This window comes from Hippocampus bargibanti, linkage group LG08, assembly GCF_051943395.1.
Source record: "Hippocampus bargibanti isolate YZ-2025 linkage group LG08, ASM5194339v1, whole genome shotgun sequence".
Classification (NCBI taxonomy): domain Eukaryota; kingdom Metazoa; phylum Chordata; class Actinopteri; order Syngnathiformes; family Syngnathidae; genus Hippocampus; species Hippocampus bargibanti.
The window spans coordinates 3,631,754-3,650,000 of record NC_142741.1 but is presented as its reverse complement, the minus strand read 5'-3'; the positions used below and the strand labels follow the sequence as shown (position 1 = coordinate 3,650,000).

The window sequence follows — 18,247 nt, the reverse complement described above, 5'->3', positions numbered from 1 at the left end:
ACACCAACAACTTCATCCAAGTCGGATTTGTACACGGCCTGATGGCGATAGGAAGGCATTGAGATGACATGAGAAGACAGAAGAAGTCTGGAAGTAAAATATTTTGCTCATCTTACATCACTCTGCAGATTGTAAGCCTTCCTAGCTTGGACGACGTCATTGGAATCGGGCAAGCACGTCCATTGGTGTAAGCGAGTCCGGTAGTTGAAGTCGTTGACTTGAATCTGGCATTTTTTAGCCAGTTCAAGACTCAGCATGTCCACGGGGAGATTGAAGCGTGTTTTGGATTTGTTAAAGTCTTTTTTGTAGAGGGCGTCACTGGCGATCTTGGCCGAATTAAGGGCCAGCATGATCAGGGGGTCGTCCTTGATGCTGCGAGCGCCAATGTGGTGGCCTACTTGTTGCCTGTATCCTGTTTTGTATTTGTACTGATGGAAAAGAAAAAAAAAAGGTCAAACCTTCATTCTTTTGCAGGTCAAACTCAGAAAATTAGAATACAGCGATACCTCATCTTACCAACGCTTTTTACCAACAAACTTTTTGCCTTACGAACATTAAATTCGCAAGACTATAATCTTGGCATACAAACTAATTTTCGAGAAACACACGGAGCGCCACAATGGATAGCGGAGTAGTTTTTGGCGGAAGAAGACCAAACCACAGGGTCGAACAGCGCCACAGTGGCTGGCAGACTAGCTTTCCACCCCCACTTTACCTCAGTGCAGACGTGGTTTGTTATCGAGCGGATACTTTTGCTTTTTTGGGACCGAAAAAAAAAAACCACCACAGGCTAGTGTTCGAGCAGAAGAATGACATAATCGAAAAACATGAACGAGGTGTGCGTTTGTGTGACTTAGCGTTCCACTACCAGTATGCTAAGTCAACCATTGCTACGTGTGGCTAAGGGTGTTTCTGTGTTGTGTGTGCCGCTGCTCACCCACAGAAAAAAAACGTATCCTGTGACTGTAAAGTGACCTTGAGAGTTTTGGAAGGCGCTTATAAATGAAATGTATTATTATTATTATTATTATTATTATTATTATTATTATTATTATTATTATTATTATTATTATTATTATTATTATAAGTAACGGTCTCAGGCAGTAGAAGAGGTTGAAAAACTTCTGGTGATTTGGATGAATGAAAAGCAGCTAGCATGGGGCAGTGTGAGTGAGGGTATTGTCGCCGAGAAAGCACGGCAACTTCACTCCGATATCATCAAGAGGCAACTACATCAACGACCATCACAAAGGTCAATAAAACGATTTTAGTATCCAGTACAGTTTATTTCTTTCATTACAATACAATAGCACATGTATTATACATAAAATAATGTATATTTTGTGTAGTTTTAAGGCTTATTTAGTAGACAATTATGGTTTATGGGGACTTGGGAATGGATTATACTCATTTTAATGGTTTCTTATGGGGAATAAATGTTTGGAAGACTAACTTTTCACCTTACACACACTTTCTGGGAACCAATTAAGTTCGTAAGCTGAGGTATCACTGTATTCTAATTTTCTGAGTGCAGTGATACCTCAGTTTACGAACCCCTTGGCTTACGAACTTTTCGGTTTATGAACGTTAAATTTATGATAATTTTACCTTGGTATAGGAACTTTACTTTGGCATACGAACTTTTTCGTACACGGTGCTGCCTCAATGAGTGATGTGTCGTTCGCGAACGAGCCCATTCTTCTACCAACAAAATGGCAGCCGACTGTTTTTGTCCTCTATTCCCCGCCCCCAGTCTTTGGTTAAAGCCACATGATTGGTCAATAACGCAGCAGTGAGGGGGTTGAAACATTAAAGAGACAGGCAGAGGCAGGCTCATTAAAGAGACAGGCAGATGATGACAGTGAGAGAGTTTCAACCTTGATAGTTCAAAGACAGAGTGTAGACTGCAAGGTTAAAACATCCCATCAATCAGGCTCCACAAACAAACATGACACTTTATGCAAAAAGCTATCCATTCCATCAAGCCATCAACGACCATCACAAAGGTAAATAAAATGACTTTAGTATATAGTACAGTTTATTTCTTTAGTTATAATACCATATCACATTTATTCTACATAAAATAATGTATATTTTGTGTAGTTTTAAGGCTTAGAAAAGTAGAAAATGATGTTTTATGGGGACCTGGGAACGGATTATTCTCATGTTAATGGTTTCCTATGGGAAATTAATTTTTGGGATACACACTTTTTGCTTTACACACTCTGTCTGGGAACCAATTAAGTTCGTAAGCCAAGGTATCACTGTATTACCTGTATAGTCGTGACCTCTCATTATTTTGTATCCTTTCTTTAATGTAAGACATCGGGTGATAAAATTCCCCGTATGATGAATATGTATCTCTCTCTCTCCGTTAACTGAGCGCTATGTGAAATAATCGTGACTTACATCACTGACAATTTCCCGAGAGGCTTTGGCACTCTTCACAGCAATGGCATCTAATGGCAGGAAATAGCCCTTTTTGATGGCGGCTTCGTAACCTTGCCTGTAGTGTTTCTGCCATGAAAAATAACAAATAACAAATAAGTACAGTAGAAAGTACAGTAAAGTCTCGTTATATCGATATCGGATATATCGATAGTCCCGGTTATATCGATACTATTTCTATGCACGCACGGAGAAAATTACATGCAAACAGGGTCTGATATATCGATAGTCCCGGTTATATCGATATTTTTTCGGACTCCCTTGAATATTGATATAACGAGACTTTACTGTATTCAAAGTAGACCAAACGACTGTCAATGGGTACGAGCGTGATGCTAACCCTGCTCATGTTGATAGCATTCTGCTGCGAGAGGAAGATCTCCGGAGTGTCGGGTTTGATGTGCACGTTGGTTTTTTCACGTTCCCACGCTTCGATGTAGAGACGCTGAAAAAAAAACATAATTATTGACCAGATAACTGGCTTTGTTTACCCCCCCACCCATCGCCACTCTAAAGATGGCTACCTTGTTCATTGTCAAAGCGTTATTCTTCGCCAGTTCAAAGTTCATTGCGTTAATCGGACTGCTGAAAGGGATTTTGCTGGGAGGTTGGCGGTACTTTCTTTCGCTTAAGATGTCAGCAGCCTTCTTGGCCTTCTCCACCTCGATCGAGCCATCTGGGGTCCAGCCGAGACCCTGGAGCCACTTCATGTCTGCCTTGTAGACGGACTGCGGAGAGCGGTGATGGAAGAATTTAGGATGACGGGGGGGGGGGGAAAAGGCAGAAGGGTTCATTTTACATTTTGATTATCAGAATCAGAAAGCCTTTCATAGCCCCACAATGGGGAAATTTGCAATACCTGTACTATACAATTATAGAGATACTCTGTTAGAGATTAGACAGAATAAGAAGCTATCATATTTAAAGTTTCATGCTATGACATGCTTAGTCAACATGTGTGACTCGAATACACAATTGAAGCACAGAGAAAACTGGGGTCAATCTGAGGTCAACAGACACAGCAAGTTAAACTGTCATCTTCATCTAGGAGATCTGGCCTTGGACAGAATTTAGGACTTGGGAAACTCCTTTATCACCGAAGCAATTTACGACCTGAAAGTCCTTCACAGGAAGAGCTCAGGTTACAAATGTATCAGTTCATGGAAGAGAATGTTTTATTGCTTACAGCTGTTCGCGCTTAGAACAACCCAGGGGCGTGGTATTTTAATCGAGAAAACTATGTTTTACTAATGTATCACTTAAATTTGCAAATTCTCTCAATAAATAGCTTGGAAGAGGGCTGCCGAATTCATGCATCTGTCACGAATGGCTACGTCTCCTACCGGCAGGAAAGACAATCTTTCTGGGTTCGAGTCTTTGTCCACAGTTTCCGATCGAACATCTCTGGCATACTCACATCACTCTGCAGGTTGTAGGCATGTCTTGCTTGGCGGACGTCATTGGAGTCCGGCAGGCAGGTCCAGTTGTGCAATCGGGTGATGTAGTTGGCGTGGTTGACCTGGATTTGGTTCTTTTTGGCCAGCTCAAAGGCCAGCATGTCCACAGGCAAGTTGAATTTGGTTTTGGACTTGTTAAAGTCCTTTTTGTAGAGGAAGTCACTGGCGATTTTGGCGGAGTTCAAAGCCAGCATGAGCAGAGGGTCGTCGTGGATGCTGAGGGCCCCGATGTGGTGGCCTACTTGCTTGCGGTAGCCCGTCTTGTACAAGTACTTTGGAGGAAAAGATGCATTTTGATTGTCTCATGGTGGAATCTAAGAAAATGGGAGCTCACTTGGAATACAGTGAAACCTCAACTTACAAACACCTTATCTTACAAACTTTTTGTCTTACAAACTTCAAATTTCAGAAAATTAAACCTTATAATAAGCACTATTTTCATAATGCACACTCACCACGGCTGGCGGAGTGATCTTCGGCGACCGAACAGTACCAGAAGTTAAGTTACCAACAGTCCTTATGGAAGGTGACTCTCCTTCCATAAGCCATCAACGACCATCAAAAAGGTCAATAAAACTTTATTTTACAGCACAGTTTATTTCTTTAATTACAGTCCTCATGTAATGTGCCTCTCTGTCCAAACAGCAATTCCGTTTGACCTTCGACCTCCAACGCCATTCCATCAAGCCACCAATGACCATCACAAATGCAAATAAAGTGACTTTATGATACAATGCAGTGTATTTCTTTCATTACAATACAATAGCACATTTATTATACATAGAATAAGGTATGTTGTGTGTAGTTTTTTAGGCTTATTTAGTTGAAAAGTATATTTTATGGAAACCCGGGAACGGATTATTCCCATTTTAATGGTTTCCTATGGGAATTTTTTTTTGAGATACACACTTTTCGCCTTACACACTCTGTCTGGGAACCAATTAAATTCGTAAGTTGAGGTCTCACTGTACATTTAAATGCTTACATCACTGGCGATGTCCCTGGAAGCTTTGGCCGCTCGGACGGAAATAGCATCATTGGGCAGGTCGTAACCCTTCTTTTTGGCCTCTTCATTTGCCTGCTTGTACATTTTCTGTGAAATGAATGAATGAAAAAAACGTTAACAGTAACCGAGGTTGGCAAATGTGATCTCAAATCGCAATTTGTTGGCTTACCGTGCTGTAGTTGTAACTGTTGGCTTTTGCGAGAACCACGTCCATGGCGTCGGGCATGACATGTATAAGGGTCTTTGCATTTTCCCAAGCGTCGATGTACGCTTTCTGCCATCGCAAATAACAACACAAATTCAAGTTAAATGTCCAAGATATCGCATCTATATTTTTTTCATTCGCTGCCATTCCCAAATTTATACGGGAATTGAAAAGTGTGACATGGAGCGCCATTCCTGAATTTGTTCGGGTTTTTGGTTTTTCTTGCGTGGGGTGCAGATAAAGCGCTGGTCGGACCTCTGGCAATGTTTTTCATTTCCACGAGGGGGCAGCATTTTTACCTTTTGTCCAATTTAGCGCTTTGTTACAACTGTTCAACTGTTGTTAAAGCGCTATTTAAATAAATATGTCCGTATTGTATTGTACACATACAGTAAAGTCTCGTTATATCGATATCGGATATATCGATAGTCCCGGTTATATTGATACTATTTCTATGCACGCACGGAGAAAATTACATGCAAACAGGGTCGGATATATCGATAGTCCCGGTTATATCGATATTTTTTCGGAGTCCCTTGAATATCGATATAACGAGACTTTACTGTATTTTACATTGGAATAGATTTCATGCGGAATCGCACACTGGCTTGGAATTACAGGTAACATCCGACTTTCGACCGAGTTCCGTTCTGATCAAACGGTCGTAAGTCAAAATGGTCGTAAGTCGAAATACATTTAAAATGTTGAATAGAGACTTCGAGGCTAAATGACTCGCAAACTCCCCCCTCTGGTGCCATCACGCGGTCGATTGCTGTGCGAGAGTGAGATGCTGGCTGGCTGGTCACAATTGTCATACGCGTTGCTAGCGGTGCCAGGCGTAGAATTAACATTTTAAAAATAGGGTCTGAAGGTCGTGGTCGTAAGTATGGGGGGGGGGGGTTGTAAGTCGAGCTGGTCGTAAGTCGGATCGTAACATTTGACTTGGGAGCGAGTTCCGTTCCGACCAAACGGCCGTAAGTTGAAATGGTCGTAAGTCGAAATCCATTCAAAATGTTGAATAGAGACTCGTAGGCTAAAATAATCGGTCGATTGCTGTGCGAGTGTGTGACATGCTGCCTGGCCAAAATTGTCCTACGCGTTGTCGGCCTGCTAGCACGTTGCGGTGCCAGGCGTAGAATTTACATTTTTAATGTATGTCGAGCCGGTCGTAAGTCGGATGTTACCTGTATTGTAGTTAACTCATTCACTGCCATTCACAAATTTATTCGGGAATTGAAAATATGACGTAGAAAGCCATTCCTGAATTTGTACGGGTTTTGTTTTTTCATGCTTGGGTGCCAATAAAGTGCTAGCCATGGCCTCTGGCAATGTTTTTTTCCTCTTCCACAAGGGGGCAGCATTTCCCTTTTTTCCATGTTAGTGCTTTTTTCCATCTTCACCTGTTGTTAAAGCGCTATATAAATCAATATGTATGTATTGTATTTTGTACACAGGCCCCCATTTCAAGCTCAGATAACTCCAGACCCATATAACTTAGCAATTAACTCTTTTTTTTCGATGAAACAAGAGAGTCTAAGGTTTCTAACGCTGTATTGAATGTTTGTGTAGTTGTAAAACTCAATATTCTGTGGGTCCTGCAATTTGAGTGAAAAAAAAGTGACAAGAACCCTGGCACTGAAGTGGACACATTTTTGCACATTGTCTGGCAGTGAATACAAATTTGCAATTGTTTGCTTTGTTATTGATAACACCAAGATGAGATTCTTTTTTGATTCCTCACAATAGTTTTAGCGATAGCAAAAAATAGCTTCAACCCTTGACGCATGGATTTTGGCCTGTTTTACTGCCTCTTCCCTCCTTCAATCTCTTCTCACTGTAGCCTTTGTTGGACAATGGTTGGACTATTTCTTCCTGAGATTATGACTTGCTATTTCATACTTTTTGGAACGCTTGAATACCTGGTTCATGACTTGAGCGTTGGCTTTGGCCAGCACCATCGGCATGTCCTCGGTGGAGATCTTAAACTTGTAGTTGCTCGGGTGCTGGCGGTACTTTCGTTCGCTAAGGATCTCACCGGCTTTCTTCACCTTCTCCACATTCAACGAACCGATAGGGACCCAGCCGACGCCCTGCTGCACCTTTAGGTCTTCTTTGTAAACATTCTGGGCCAAGATGGAGAGGATTCAGTTCTTCTCAGAACATCATTTCATGAGAATACACATTTTCTGCGATAGCTGGAAATGATTCCTGCACTAAATGGAGGTTCGCGATATTCATTTTCATACATCACTCTGCAGGTTGTAGGCATGTCTGGCTTGGCGGACGTCGTTGGAATCAGGTAGGCAGGTCCAGTTGTGCAGGCGGGTGATGTAGTTGGCGTGGTTGACCTGGATCTGGTTCTTCTTAGCCAGCTCGAAGGCCAGCATATCCACGGGCAGGTTGAATCTGGTCTTAGACTGGTTGAAGTCCTTTTTGTAGAGGACGTCGCTAGCGATTTTAGCGGAATTCAGAGCCAGCATGAGCAGAGGGTCGTCTTGGATGCTGAGGGCCCCGATGTGGTGGCCCACCTGTTTGCGGTATCCCGTCTTGTACAAGTACTTTGGAGGAAAAGACATATTTCCATGGTTAAAAGTAGTATTCCTGTGATAGAGATTAGACAGAATAAGAAGTTATCATATTTAAAAGTTTCATGCTGTTATAGGCTTAGTCAACATGTGTGACTGGAATACACAATTAAAGCACAGACAACCTGGGGTCAATCTGAGGTCAACAGTCACAGCAAGTTAAGCTGTCATCGTCATCTAGGAGATCTGGCCTTGGATTGAATTTAGGATTTGGGAAACTCCTTTATCACTGAAGCAATTTACGACATGAAACTCCTTCACAGCAAGAGTTCATTAGCCAGGTTCCAAATTTATCAGTTCATAGAAGAGACAATGTTTGATTGCTTACAGCTGTTCGCGTTTAGAACGCCCAGGGGCGTGGTATTCTAATCAAGAAAACTATGTTTTACTAATTTATCACTTAAATTTGCATATACTTTCAATGAATAGCTTGGCAGAGGGCTGCAGAATTCAGGCATCTGTCATGAATGTCTACATCTCCTGCCAGCAGTAAAGACAATCTTTCTGTGTTTGAGCCTTCATCTACAGTGTCCGATCGAACATCACTGACATCCTATCAGGTTTGGTGAAAACCAAACAACTTACATCACTGGCAATGTCTCTGGAAGCCTTCGCGGCGAGGATGGAAATGGCATTTTTGCCAAGTTCGTAACCCTGCTTCTTGGCTTCCTCGTATGCCTGCTTGTACAGTTTCTGAAGACACAGAAGATACCAGAGGTGAAGATACACGTGTCGAAGGAAGTAGAAACCGGGGCACGGCAATCAAAGCGCTCACTTACCAAGCTGTAGTTCATGTTATTGGCTTTCGCCAAGACAACATCCATCGCGTCGGGCAACATGTGGATCATGGTCTTCTCGTTTTCCCATGCTTCTTGATACGCTTTCTAAAATAAACGGCGGACATGGCAGGGTATGAACGTCAAGTTTATTGTAAAACGATCGTTCCTAGTTAGGCTTTGTGTGACGTTATCGTTTGAATACCTTATTCATGACCTTAGCGTTAGCTTTGGCTAGCACCAAGGGCATATCCTCAGTTGAGACTTTAAACTTGTAGTTGCAAGGGTGTTGGCGGTACTTCTGTTCACTCAGGATCTCGCCTGCTTTCTTTACTTTCTCGACATCCAAAGAACCAACGGGGATCCAGCCGACACCCTGCTGGGACTTCAGGTCTTCTTTGTAAACATTCTGGAGTCAGGGAAGAATTATCCAGAAATTGAACGTCAGATTATTTCATTAGCATACAGTTTCTATGCAAAATTGTGGTTGATTGTTCGCACCGCTGGAATATTGACATCATTTTCTGCTAATGACAAGTGGGTCTGGAATTTATCAATGCAATAATTGGAGGTTAAATGGAGTAATTTTCCTACGTCACTCTGCAGGTTGTAGGCGTGTCTGGCTTGACGGACGTCGTTAGAATCAGGTAGGCAGGTCCACTCGTGCAGGCGGGTGATGTAGTTGGCGTGGTTGACCTGGATTTGGTTCTTCTTAGCCAGCTCGAAAGCCAGCATGTCCACAGGCAAGTTGAATTTGGTCTTAGACTTGTTAAAGTCCTTTTTGTAGAGGAAGTCGCTGGCGATTTTGGCGGAGTTCAAAGCCAGCATGAGCAGAGGGTCGTCGTGGATGCTGAGGGCCCCGATGTGGTGGCCTACTTGCTTGCGGTAGCCCGTCTTGTACAAGTACTTTGGAGGAAATGATGCATTTTGATTGTCTCATGGTGGAATCTAAGAAAATGGGAGCTCACTTGGAATGAAATCTAAATGCTTACATCACTGGCGATGTCCCTGGAAGCTTTGGCCGCTCGAACCGAAATGGCATCGTCGGGCAGGTCGTAACCCTTCTTTTTGGCCTCTTCATTTGCCTGTTTGTACAGTTTCTGTGACAGGCCAAAAAAAACCAGTTAACAGTAACCGAGGTTGGCAAATGTGATCTCAAATCACAATTTGTTGGCTTACCGTGCTGTAGTTGTAACTGTTGGCTTTTGCGAGAACCACGTCCATGGCGTCGGGCATGACATGTATAAGGGTCTTTGCATTTTCCCAAGCGTCGATGTACGCTTTCTGCCATCGCAAATAACAACACAAATTGAAGTTGAATATCCAAGATATCGCATCTATATTTTTTCATTAAAAGGACAACCGACACCACTTTTTTGTTTCCTAACTGACATCAGAAAAATGTTTTAGAGCATCTAAAATACCCAAAACATGCAGGATGATATTTTTAGTCAAATGCAAAACACCAATAAAAATTACTTAAAGTGTCCAAAAACTACTTCAAATTGAACCCGGAAGTGGCCAATTTCAGAAGGTCCCGCCCCCTTGTTCGTGATGTCACGCCAAGACGTCTTGCCTTGCTCGAGAATCAAAACAATGGCTTCAGATTCGGAGAAGATGCTTTCTTGTTACTCATCCAGTTATGAATATGATTCAAATAGTTCTGAAGAGGAAAGCATACATGTTTGCAATCGATTAAAGAAGTCCTTCCGTGTCATTTTGAGGCCTCTGGACTCCAATGTAGCGTCCCAGAAAATGCACAAGATTGCGCCCAAGCTTTGTTGGAAATGGGCTGATTTGTCTGCTGGAAATTTGTGTCAGCGAATATCAAATAGTAGTCTTGGGGCAACACACAACGATTCACCATCGCGTTATTTATGTGTTTTCCTTCTAATTTTGCCATAAACACGATGATGTTGTTTCTGACCAAACAAAGTACCGCAAAATGCATTGTTTGTCGCTTTCTCGGTCAGGGGCGTTCCTGACGTGACGTCACGTCAGGAATCGTCACCAACTCAAAAACAAGACTTCCTGAATATTCAGCGCGAGTCTTAAAACGTAAAATATATCTATATGCGGTGGAATCTTTGTAAAATACGCTCAGTAGAAGAATTTGAAGCGATTTTACAAATTATGGACACAACTTGTCGGGGGGCGTCAGTTGTCCTTTAAAGGTGTTTGGTTGTCACGCTAAAATTAATAACAGCTTCCCCCTTCCCATCACAATATTTTATTTCCTTACTGCAAAATTGCAGGATCAAAAGTGTACTTGGTCGTCCTCGAACGCTACCAAAAGCCTACCTTGTTCATGACCTGAGCGTTGGCTTTGGCCAGCACCATGGGCATATCCTCGGTGGAGACCTTAAACTTGTAGTTGCTCGGGTGTTGCCGGTACTTTTGTTCACTCAAGATCTCACCGGCTTTCTTCACCTTCTCCACATCCAACGAACCAATTGGTATCCAGCCAGTACCTTGAAGCGCCTTCAGCTCTTCCTTGTAGACCACCTAAACGAAACAAGAATAGTGTTAAGTTTGATAAACATTTAGTGCGCCCATATTTGTATCAAGTCTTAAATGAGAACCGACGCCTCTGGACAAGTTGTGTCCATCATTTGTAAAATCACTTCAAATGACTTCTACTGAGCGCATTTGACAAAGATTCCACCACATATAGCTATATTTTACGTTTTAAAGACTCACGCTGATTATTCAGGAAGTCTTGTTTTTGAGTTGATGACGATTCCTGACGTGACGACACTGAAGGAACGCCCCTGACCGAGAAAGCGACACACAATGCATTTTGGGTACTTTGTTTGGTCTGAAAACTTCGTGTTGATCCGTGTTGATCCGTGTTGATGGCAAAATTAGAAGGAAAACACATAAATAACGCAATGGTGAATCGTTGTGTGTTGCACCAAGACTACTATTTGATACTAGTTGACACAAATTCCCAGCAGACAAATAATCCCATTTCCAACGGAGCTTGGGCGGCATCTTGTGCATTTTCTGGGACGCTACATTGCAGTCCTGACGGCTCGAATTGATACGGGAGGACTACTTTAATCGATGGCAAACATTTATGCTTTCCTCTTCAGAACTATTTGAATCATATTCATAACTGGATGAGTCACAAGAAAGCATCTTCTCCGAATGTGAAACCATTGTTTTGATTTTAGAGCGAGGCAAGACGTCCTGGCGTGAAGTCACGAACAAGGGGGCGGGACCTTCTGAAAGTCGGCATCTCCGGGATCATTTTGAAGTAGTTTTGGGAGACTTTAACTCATTTTTATTGGTGTTTTGCATTTGACTAAAAATATCAGCCTGCGTGTTTTGGGTATTTTAGATGCTATAAAACATTTTTCTGATGTCAGTTAGGAAACAAAAAAATGGTGTCGGTTGTCCTTTAAGACTTTGGCAAAATAATCATTTTATAGCGACACTCACATCACTCTGCAGGTTGTAGGCGTGTCTTGCTTGGCGGACGTCATTGGAGTCGGGCAGGCAGGTCCAGTTGTGCAATCGGGTGATGTAGTTGGCGTGGTTGACCTGGATCTGGTTCTTCTTAGCCAGCTCGAAGGCCAGCATGTCCACAGGCAGGTGGAATCTGGTCTTAGACTGGTTGAAATCCTTCTTATAGAGGGCGTCACTGGCGATTTTAGCGGAGTTCAGGGCCAGCATCAGGAGAGGGTCATCCTGGATGCTGAGGGCCCCGATGTGGTGGCCAACCTGCCTGCGGTATCCCGTCTTGTACTTGTACTGCGAGAAAATGGGCATAATATGGAATGAGCTCCTCGGAAGGACACTGATCGGAGGTTAAAACACGAAGATTGACAAAAAAAAGACTATCGCATGGAATAATACTAGTGGGCCTCAATCTGCAGTACATAAGCACCTAAAAGCTAGCAACTACTCATTTGACGACAATGAGGTTAAAATCTCCGGGAAAGAAAATAGATGGTTTGAAAGAGGAGTAAAATAAGCTATTTTTACAAAACAGCAAAACCCTTCACTAAATCGCCATGGTGGTGTGAGGTTCAAATTGGATCGTGCTTACAACACACTTCTGAGAACGTTACCACATAGGCTTAGTTATGCTGATGAGGTGATTCAAGCCAGTCATAGACCATAATCAGTCAGGACAATAGAAGCAATCAGTGTAGCCTCAGGGAATAGCCCTATTCTCGACCACAACTTTAGAGCAGGGACCTATCACAGCAGAGGTCTGGCACCGCCGTCTCTGGAAAGTAGGGATATATATATATACAGTAAAGTCTCGTTATATCGATATTGGATATATCGATAGTCCCGGTTATATCGATACTATTTCTATGCACGCACGGAGAAAATTACATGCAAACAGGGTTGGATATATCGATAGTCCCGGTTATATCGATATTTTTTCGGACTCCCTTGAATATCGATATAACGAGACTTTACTGTATAATTATATATAGGGCCAGGGCTACCAGCAAATTTTAGTTTGCTGACGAAGCCTCTTGGATGAGAAGCGAAACATCCGACACCTTCAAAGAAGTACGGCTGTAGAATCGATGGACCACTCCTGTACGACTGAGAGCTTACACAGACGTATTGACAAAGGAGATGGTAAGGATGTGAAATTGGTAGCTAGCTAAGAGATGTAAAGGACAAGAAGAAACGGCAGAAGATGATTCGCAGAACGGGAGTTAAGCTCAAAGTAAAAAGAAAAATACACTTACGTCACTTGCGATAAGAGTTGAGGCTTTAGCAGCTTGCACAGAGATGGCGTCGGCACGAAGGTTGTGACCCTTCTTCTTGGCAAGCTCATTGTCCAGTTTGTACAAATTCTAAATGACGACAAGGACATCAGTTGGTCATTAGATGCAGTCACTGTGTGGGTTGGAAAGAATAGTTCCGAAGCTCTCACCTCGCTGTAGTTTTTCCTATTTGCCTGAGCGAGAACAATATCCATGGCGTCAGGCATGATGTGGATGGTTCGCTTGGCGTGGTCCCAGGCTTTGGTGTATGATTGCTGGAAGCAGAAAGTTCAGTTGTCGGACACAAAAACGGTCAAGAACAAATCTTTTATTGACTCTCGCAGTACCTTATCCATGATCTGGTTGTTGGCGGTGGCCAATGCCAGGTCCATGGAGTGCATATCCTTGGTGAATTTGAAAGTGCTGGGATGTTGGCGGTACCCGTGATCCCTTAGGATGTTTCCGGCTGTTCTGACTTTCTCCATATCCAGCGAGCCGACGGGAACCCAACCGATTCCTCGGACAAAGTTGTGATACTCACTCTTGTACTGGTTCTGTGGGACGTTCCCAGTGTCAGTCAGTCATTTGTGGTTTTACGCAGGGTGGTCATGGATTGTGACTGCATTGCAATCTCAGGGTACTTACATCGCTGGCGATAGACTGCATGTTCCGGGCTAGTTCCAGATTCATGGCATCGGGAAGGACGGTGTAGTGAGGGATAAGCCTCTTATATCCGGTCATAGTTTGAATGGATGAGGCGTGCTTGGCGTGGGCCAGGCTCATCATATCCACCGGCGAGTGGTACTTGAGCTTGGATTTGTGGTAGTCCTTCTTGTAGTTCTTGTCGCTCTGAAGCTTGGCCACTTCCATGTAGTGGACTAGAAGAGGGTCATCCCGCAGGCTACGGAAGCCCACGTGGTGGCCTCGTGCTTTTTCGTAATCTAGTTTGTACTTGTACTGGAATGTAACAATAATAAAAAACAAAAAAAGGTCTTTGAACTGTTCATTTGGTGCAATTTGGTGTTCAAATCGAATACCAAATTGGTAAATACTTGGACTTATAAGTGAAGGTAAAATTATATTAACTTGATTTCCACACTTACAGTGCTGGCAATGTTGGTACCAGATTTGGCTGCCACAATTGGGATGGCGTCGGCCCCGAGATGGTGGCCCCTGTTGGCCATTTCCAAAAGGCCAGCTTTGTACAATTTCTGTCAAAAGAAAGAAAGAAAATCATGGCAATGAAACCTACGAGAATAGTCATGATTTATCATCTTACATTGCTCATGTTAAGGGCGTTGGCCTTGGCCAGGACGATCTCCGGAGCATCTGGCATGACGTGGACATCAAGTTTGTCCTTTTCCCAAGCGGCTGTGTAAGCTTTCTGAAAAGGAATTCCATCATAAAATGAGCATATTTGGTGTGTGTAAGAGCACAAGAGAGATACATTTTATCGTGTCGCACCTTATTCATGATCTGATTGTTGGCGGTGGCCAAAGCCATGTCCATGGAGTCCATCAGTTTGCTATACTTCAAGTTGGACGGGTGAGTGCGGTACTTGTTCTCGTTTAAGATGTCTCCGCCGACCTTGGCGGTTTCCACCGCAAGCGAGCCGATGGGGATCCAGCCCATACCTTTCACGTAGTTGTTCCAGTCAGACTTGTAATTGCACTGGAAAGCGAAACGGGTCACGAGAGAATGAAATGAATTTCACACGAGAGTTTTAAAACATGACATGGAATGACATTTTAACACATTGCCACAAATGAGCTCTGAACTGGGCTCATTGTTCGTGACGTCACGGCAGGATACTCCTTCACAAACTGCCCTGCTCCAGAATCAAAACAATGGCTTCAGAGAGTTCAGATTCAGAGATGCTTTCTTGTTACTCATCCAGTTATGAATATGATTCAAATAGTTCTGAAGAGGAAAGCATAAATGTTTGACATCGATTTAAGAAGTCCTTCCGTATCAATTTGAGCCGTCTGGACTCCAATGTAGCATCCAAGAAAATGCACAAGATGGCGCCCAAGCTCCGTTGGAAATGGGCTGATTTGTCTGCTGGGAATTTGTGTCAACTAGTATCAAATACAGTAAAGTCTCGTTATATCGATATGGGATATATCGATAGTCCCGGTTATATCGATACTATTTCTATGCACGCACTGAGAAAATTACATGCAAACAGGGTCGGATATATCGATAGTCCCGGTTATATCGATATTTTTTCGGACTCCCTTGAATATCGATATAACGAGACTTTACTGTAGTAGTCTTGGTGCAACACACAACAATTCACCATCGCGTTATTTATGTTTTCTTCCTAATTTCGCCATCAACACGGATCAACACGAAGTTTACAGACCAAACAAAGCACCCAAAATGCATTGTGGGTCGCTTTCTCGGTCAGGGGCGTTCCTGATGTGATGTCACGTCAGGAATCGTCACCAAGTCGAAAACAAGACTTCCTGAATATTCAGCGCGAGTCTTAAAACGTAAAATATAGCTATATGTGGTGGAATCTTTGGAAAATACGTTCAGTCGAAGTCATTTGAAGTGATTTTACAAATTATGGACACAACTTGTCCGCAGGCGTCGGTTGTCCTGAAGACTTATTTCACCCGGGTTATCACTTCACTTGCTTGAAATTTCATTGCACAAGAACAATAAAGCTATTCCGAGTCTAATTCTAATTCAAATTTGAGACTTGAGATTTGCCTTGAATCCCAACGATGTACACTCAAACTCAGAGATGAACTTACATCACTGGACTGACTGTTCATGGTACGAGCCAGTACAAAGTTCATTGCATCCGGGAGGAGAGCGTTGGTATGGTGGATCCTCCTGTAGCCAGCCATGGTCTGGGCAGCCGAGGCTTGCTTGGCGTGGGCCAGGCTCAACATATCCACCGGCGAGTGGTACTTGAGTTTGGATTTGTGGTAGTCCTTCTTGTAGTTCCTGTCGCTCTGCAGTTTGGCTACTTCCATGTAATGGACCAGCAGGGGGTCATCCTGGAGGCTACGGAAGCCTACGTGGTGGCCTCGTGCTTTTTCGTAATCTAGTTTGTACTTAAACTGCAATGACGAGTTGAATAAGTAAGTTGATGGGTGGTTTGAAGTGCAGTTCGGGAATTTTTCAACATTCTTTTTGTACGTACGTTACTGGCGATATTTGTTCCTGATTTGGCGGCGACGATGGGAATGGCATCTGCTTTCAGATTATAGCCCCTATTGGCCATCTCCGCCACACCGGATTTGTAAAGTTTCTGGGGGGAAAATAAACATGATTTACACAGAGTATCGTTTTAACAATTGTCATTCTTCATTTGAAATTTTGAAGTCAAATTACGTCGCTCATGGTAAGAGCATTGGCCTTGGCCAGGACAATCTCAGGAGAGTCCGGCATGACGTGGATGGTCCGTTTGTCTTTTTCCCAAGCGGCCGTGTAGGCTTTCTATCAACAGAAAAATCAAAACATGAGCATCTGTAATCCGAGTGCTAATTTCCAAATGTTTTTGACATTTGTTAAAGGACAACCGACACCTTCGGACAAGTTGTGTCCATAATTTGTAAAATCACTTCAAATGACTACTGAGCGTGAGATTCCACCGCATATAACTATATTTTACGTTTTAAGACTCGCGCTGAATATTCAGGAAGTCTTGTTTTTGAGTTGGTGACGAGTCCTCACGTTACGTCACTGAAGGAACACCCCTGACCGAAAAAAGGACACATTGTAGCAGTCCTACCGTCACGTCAATGCATTTTGCTGTACTTTGTTTGGTCTGAAAACTTCATGTAGCACCAAAAAGAGGCAGAAGAGGGCGACAAAGCTCCATGTAAGGAATTAATCAGCCTGTGGAAACGAGCTGATTAATTTCTTACACTGAGCTATGTCGCCATTTTCTGTCTCTTTTTGGTGCTACATTTCCCCCCAATGTTGCCTCAAAATGGCACGGAATAAATTCTTTAATCGATTGCAAAAATGTATGCTTTCCTCTTCAGAACTATTTGAATCATATTCATAACTGGATGAGTAACAAGAAAGCATCTTCTCCGAATCTCAACTCTCTGAAGCCATTGTTTTGATTCTGGAGCAAGGCAGTGTGTGACCAATAGTGATGTCACGAACAAAGGGGCAGGACTTTCTGAATCTACTCAAATCCGAGCTCATTTTGTGGCAGTTTTATTGGTGTTTTGCAATTGACTAAAATATCAGCCTGTTTTAGGTATTTTAAGTGCTAAAATACATTTTTCTGATGTCAGTTAGGAAACAAAAAAAATGGGGTCGGTTGTCCTTTAAATTAGTTAAATTCGAGGTACCTTATCCATAATCTGGTTGTTGACGGTGGCCAGGGCCATGTCCATGGAGTCCATCAGCTTGCTGTACTTGAAGTTGGACGGGTGAGTGCGGTACTTGTTTTCGCTTAAGATATCTCCACCGACCTTGGCGGTTTCTACCGCCAGTGAGCCAACGGGAATCCAGCCGACACCTTTGATGCAGTTGTTCCAGTCTGATTTGTAATCACACTGATGAGAGAAAGAAGTCACTAGTGAGTGGAGTGAATCAAAACAAGGGTGCGGAAAAGCCTACTGGACCCCCCGCACCCTGCCCACCACCTTTTCCAGTGTCTCCCCTCAGGGAGGCGCTACCGAAATCCAGCAGACATTTAAACAGCTTCTTCCACCGTCACCATTAACTCTCTAAACCCAAATATAACTGTATAGCGCCTCTTTGCAATTTTTTAATGATGATACGAGTGCAGCGTGTTCTACTGGAAACAAATTCCTTGTGTGTACTCCATTCTTGATCAGTAAAGATGATTCTGATACTGAATCACGTAAAACGAATTTTAAAAATACAGCTACAGTGATACCTTGGCTTACGAACTTAATTGGTTCCCAGACAGATTGTGTAAGGTGAAAAGTGTGTCTCCCAAAAATTAATTTCCCATGGGAAACCATTAAAATGAGAATAATCCGTTCCCCTGTCCCCATAAAACATAATTTTCTACGCCTTAAAACTACACAAAAT

The 18,247-nt window shown here is 42.9% G+C and overlaps 1 protein-coding gene across 15 annotated transcripts in view; it reads right to left on the bottom strand.

The window, feature by feature from the left end:
- Positions 1-18,247, bottom strand: part of neb (nebulin) — a 113,249-nt gene that overhangs the window by 72,933 nt on the left and 22,069 nt on the right. For 14 of the 15 annotated variants that reach the window (XM_089003423.1, XM_089003409.1, XM_089003411.1 and 11 more), the window contains exons 35-63: positions 17,536-17,742; positions 16,562-16,666; positions 16,371-16,478; positions 15,976-16,287; positions 14,678-14,884; positions 14,493-14,597; positions 14,317-14,424; positions 13,859-14,170; positions 13,561-13,767; positions 13,384-13,488; positions 13,196-13,303; positions 11,922-12,233; positions 10,779-10,982; positions 9,657-9,761; positions 9,470-9,577; positions 9,072-9,383; positions 8,683-8,886; positions 8,481-8,585; positions 8,287-8,394; positions 7,363-7,674; positions 7,036-7,239; positions 5,081-5,185; positions 4,891-4,998; positions 3,866-4,177; positions 2,973-3,176; positions 2,789-2,893; positions 2,410-2,517; positions 117-428; positions 1-38 (exon numbers count right to left, since the gene is read on the bottom strand). The exon at positions 1-38 is cut by the window's left edge and continues 166 nt beyond it. In XM_089003423.1, the coding sequence (XP_088859549.1) occupies positions 1-38; positions 117-428; positions 2,410-2,517; positions 2,789-2,893; positions 2,973-3,176; positions 3,866-4,177; positions 4,891-4,998; positions 5,081-5,185; positions 7,036-7,239; positions 7,363-7,674; positions 8,287-8,394; positions 8,481-8,585; positions 8,683-8,886; positions 9,072-9,383; positions 9,470-9,577; positions 9,657-9,761; positions 10,779-10,982; positions 11,922-12,233; positions 13,196-13,303; positions 13,384-13,488; positions 13,561-13,767; positions 13,859-14,170; positions 14,317-14,424; positions 14,493-14,597; positions 14,678-14,884; positions 15,976-16,287; positions 16,371-16,478; positions 16,562-16,666; positions 17,536-17,742 (5,150 nt within the window). The remainder of the gene's footprint in view (positions 39-116; positions 429-2,409; positions 2,518-2,788; positions 2,894-2,972; positions 3,177-3,865; positions 4,178-4,890; positions 4,999-5,080; positions 5,186-7,035; positions 7,240-7,362; positions 7,675-8,286; positions 8,395-8,480; positions 8,586-8,682; positions 8,887-9,071; positions 9,384-9,469; positions 9,578-9,656; positions 9,762-10,778; positions 10,983-11,921; positions 12,234-13,195; positions 13,304-13,383; positions 13,489-13,560; positions 13,768-13,858; positions 14,171-14,316; positions 14,425-14,492; positions 14,598-14,677; positions 14,885-15,975; positions 16,288-16,370; positions 16,479-16,561; positions 16,667-17,535; positions 17,743-18,247) is intronic. The other variant, XM_089003422.1, reaches the window with a different exon arrangement.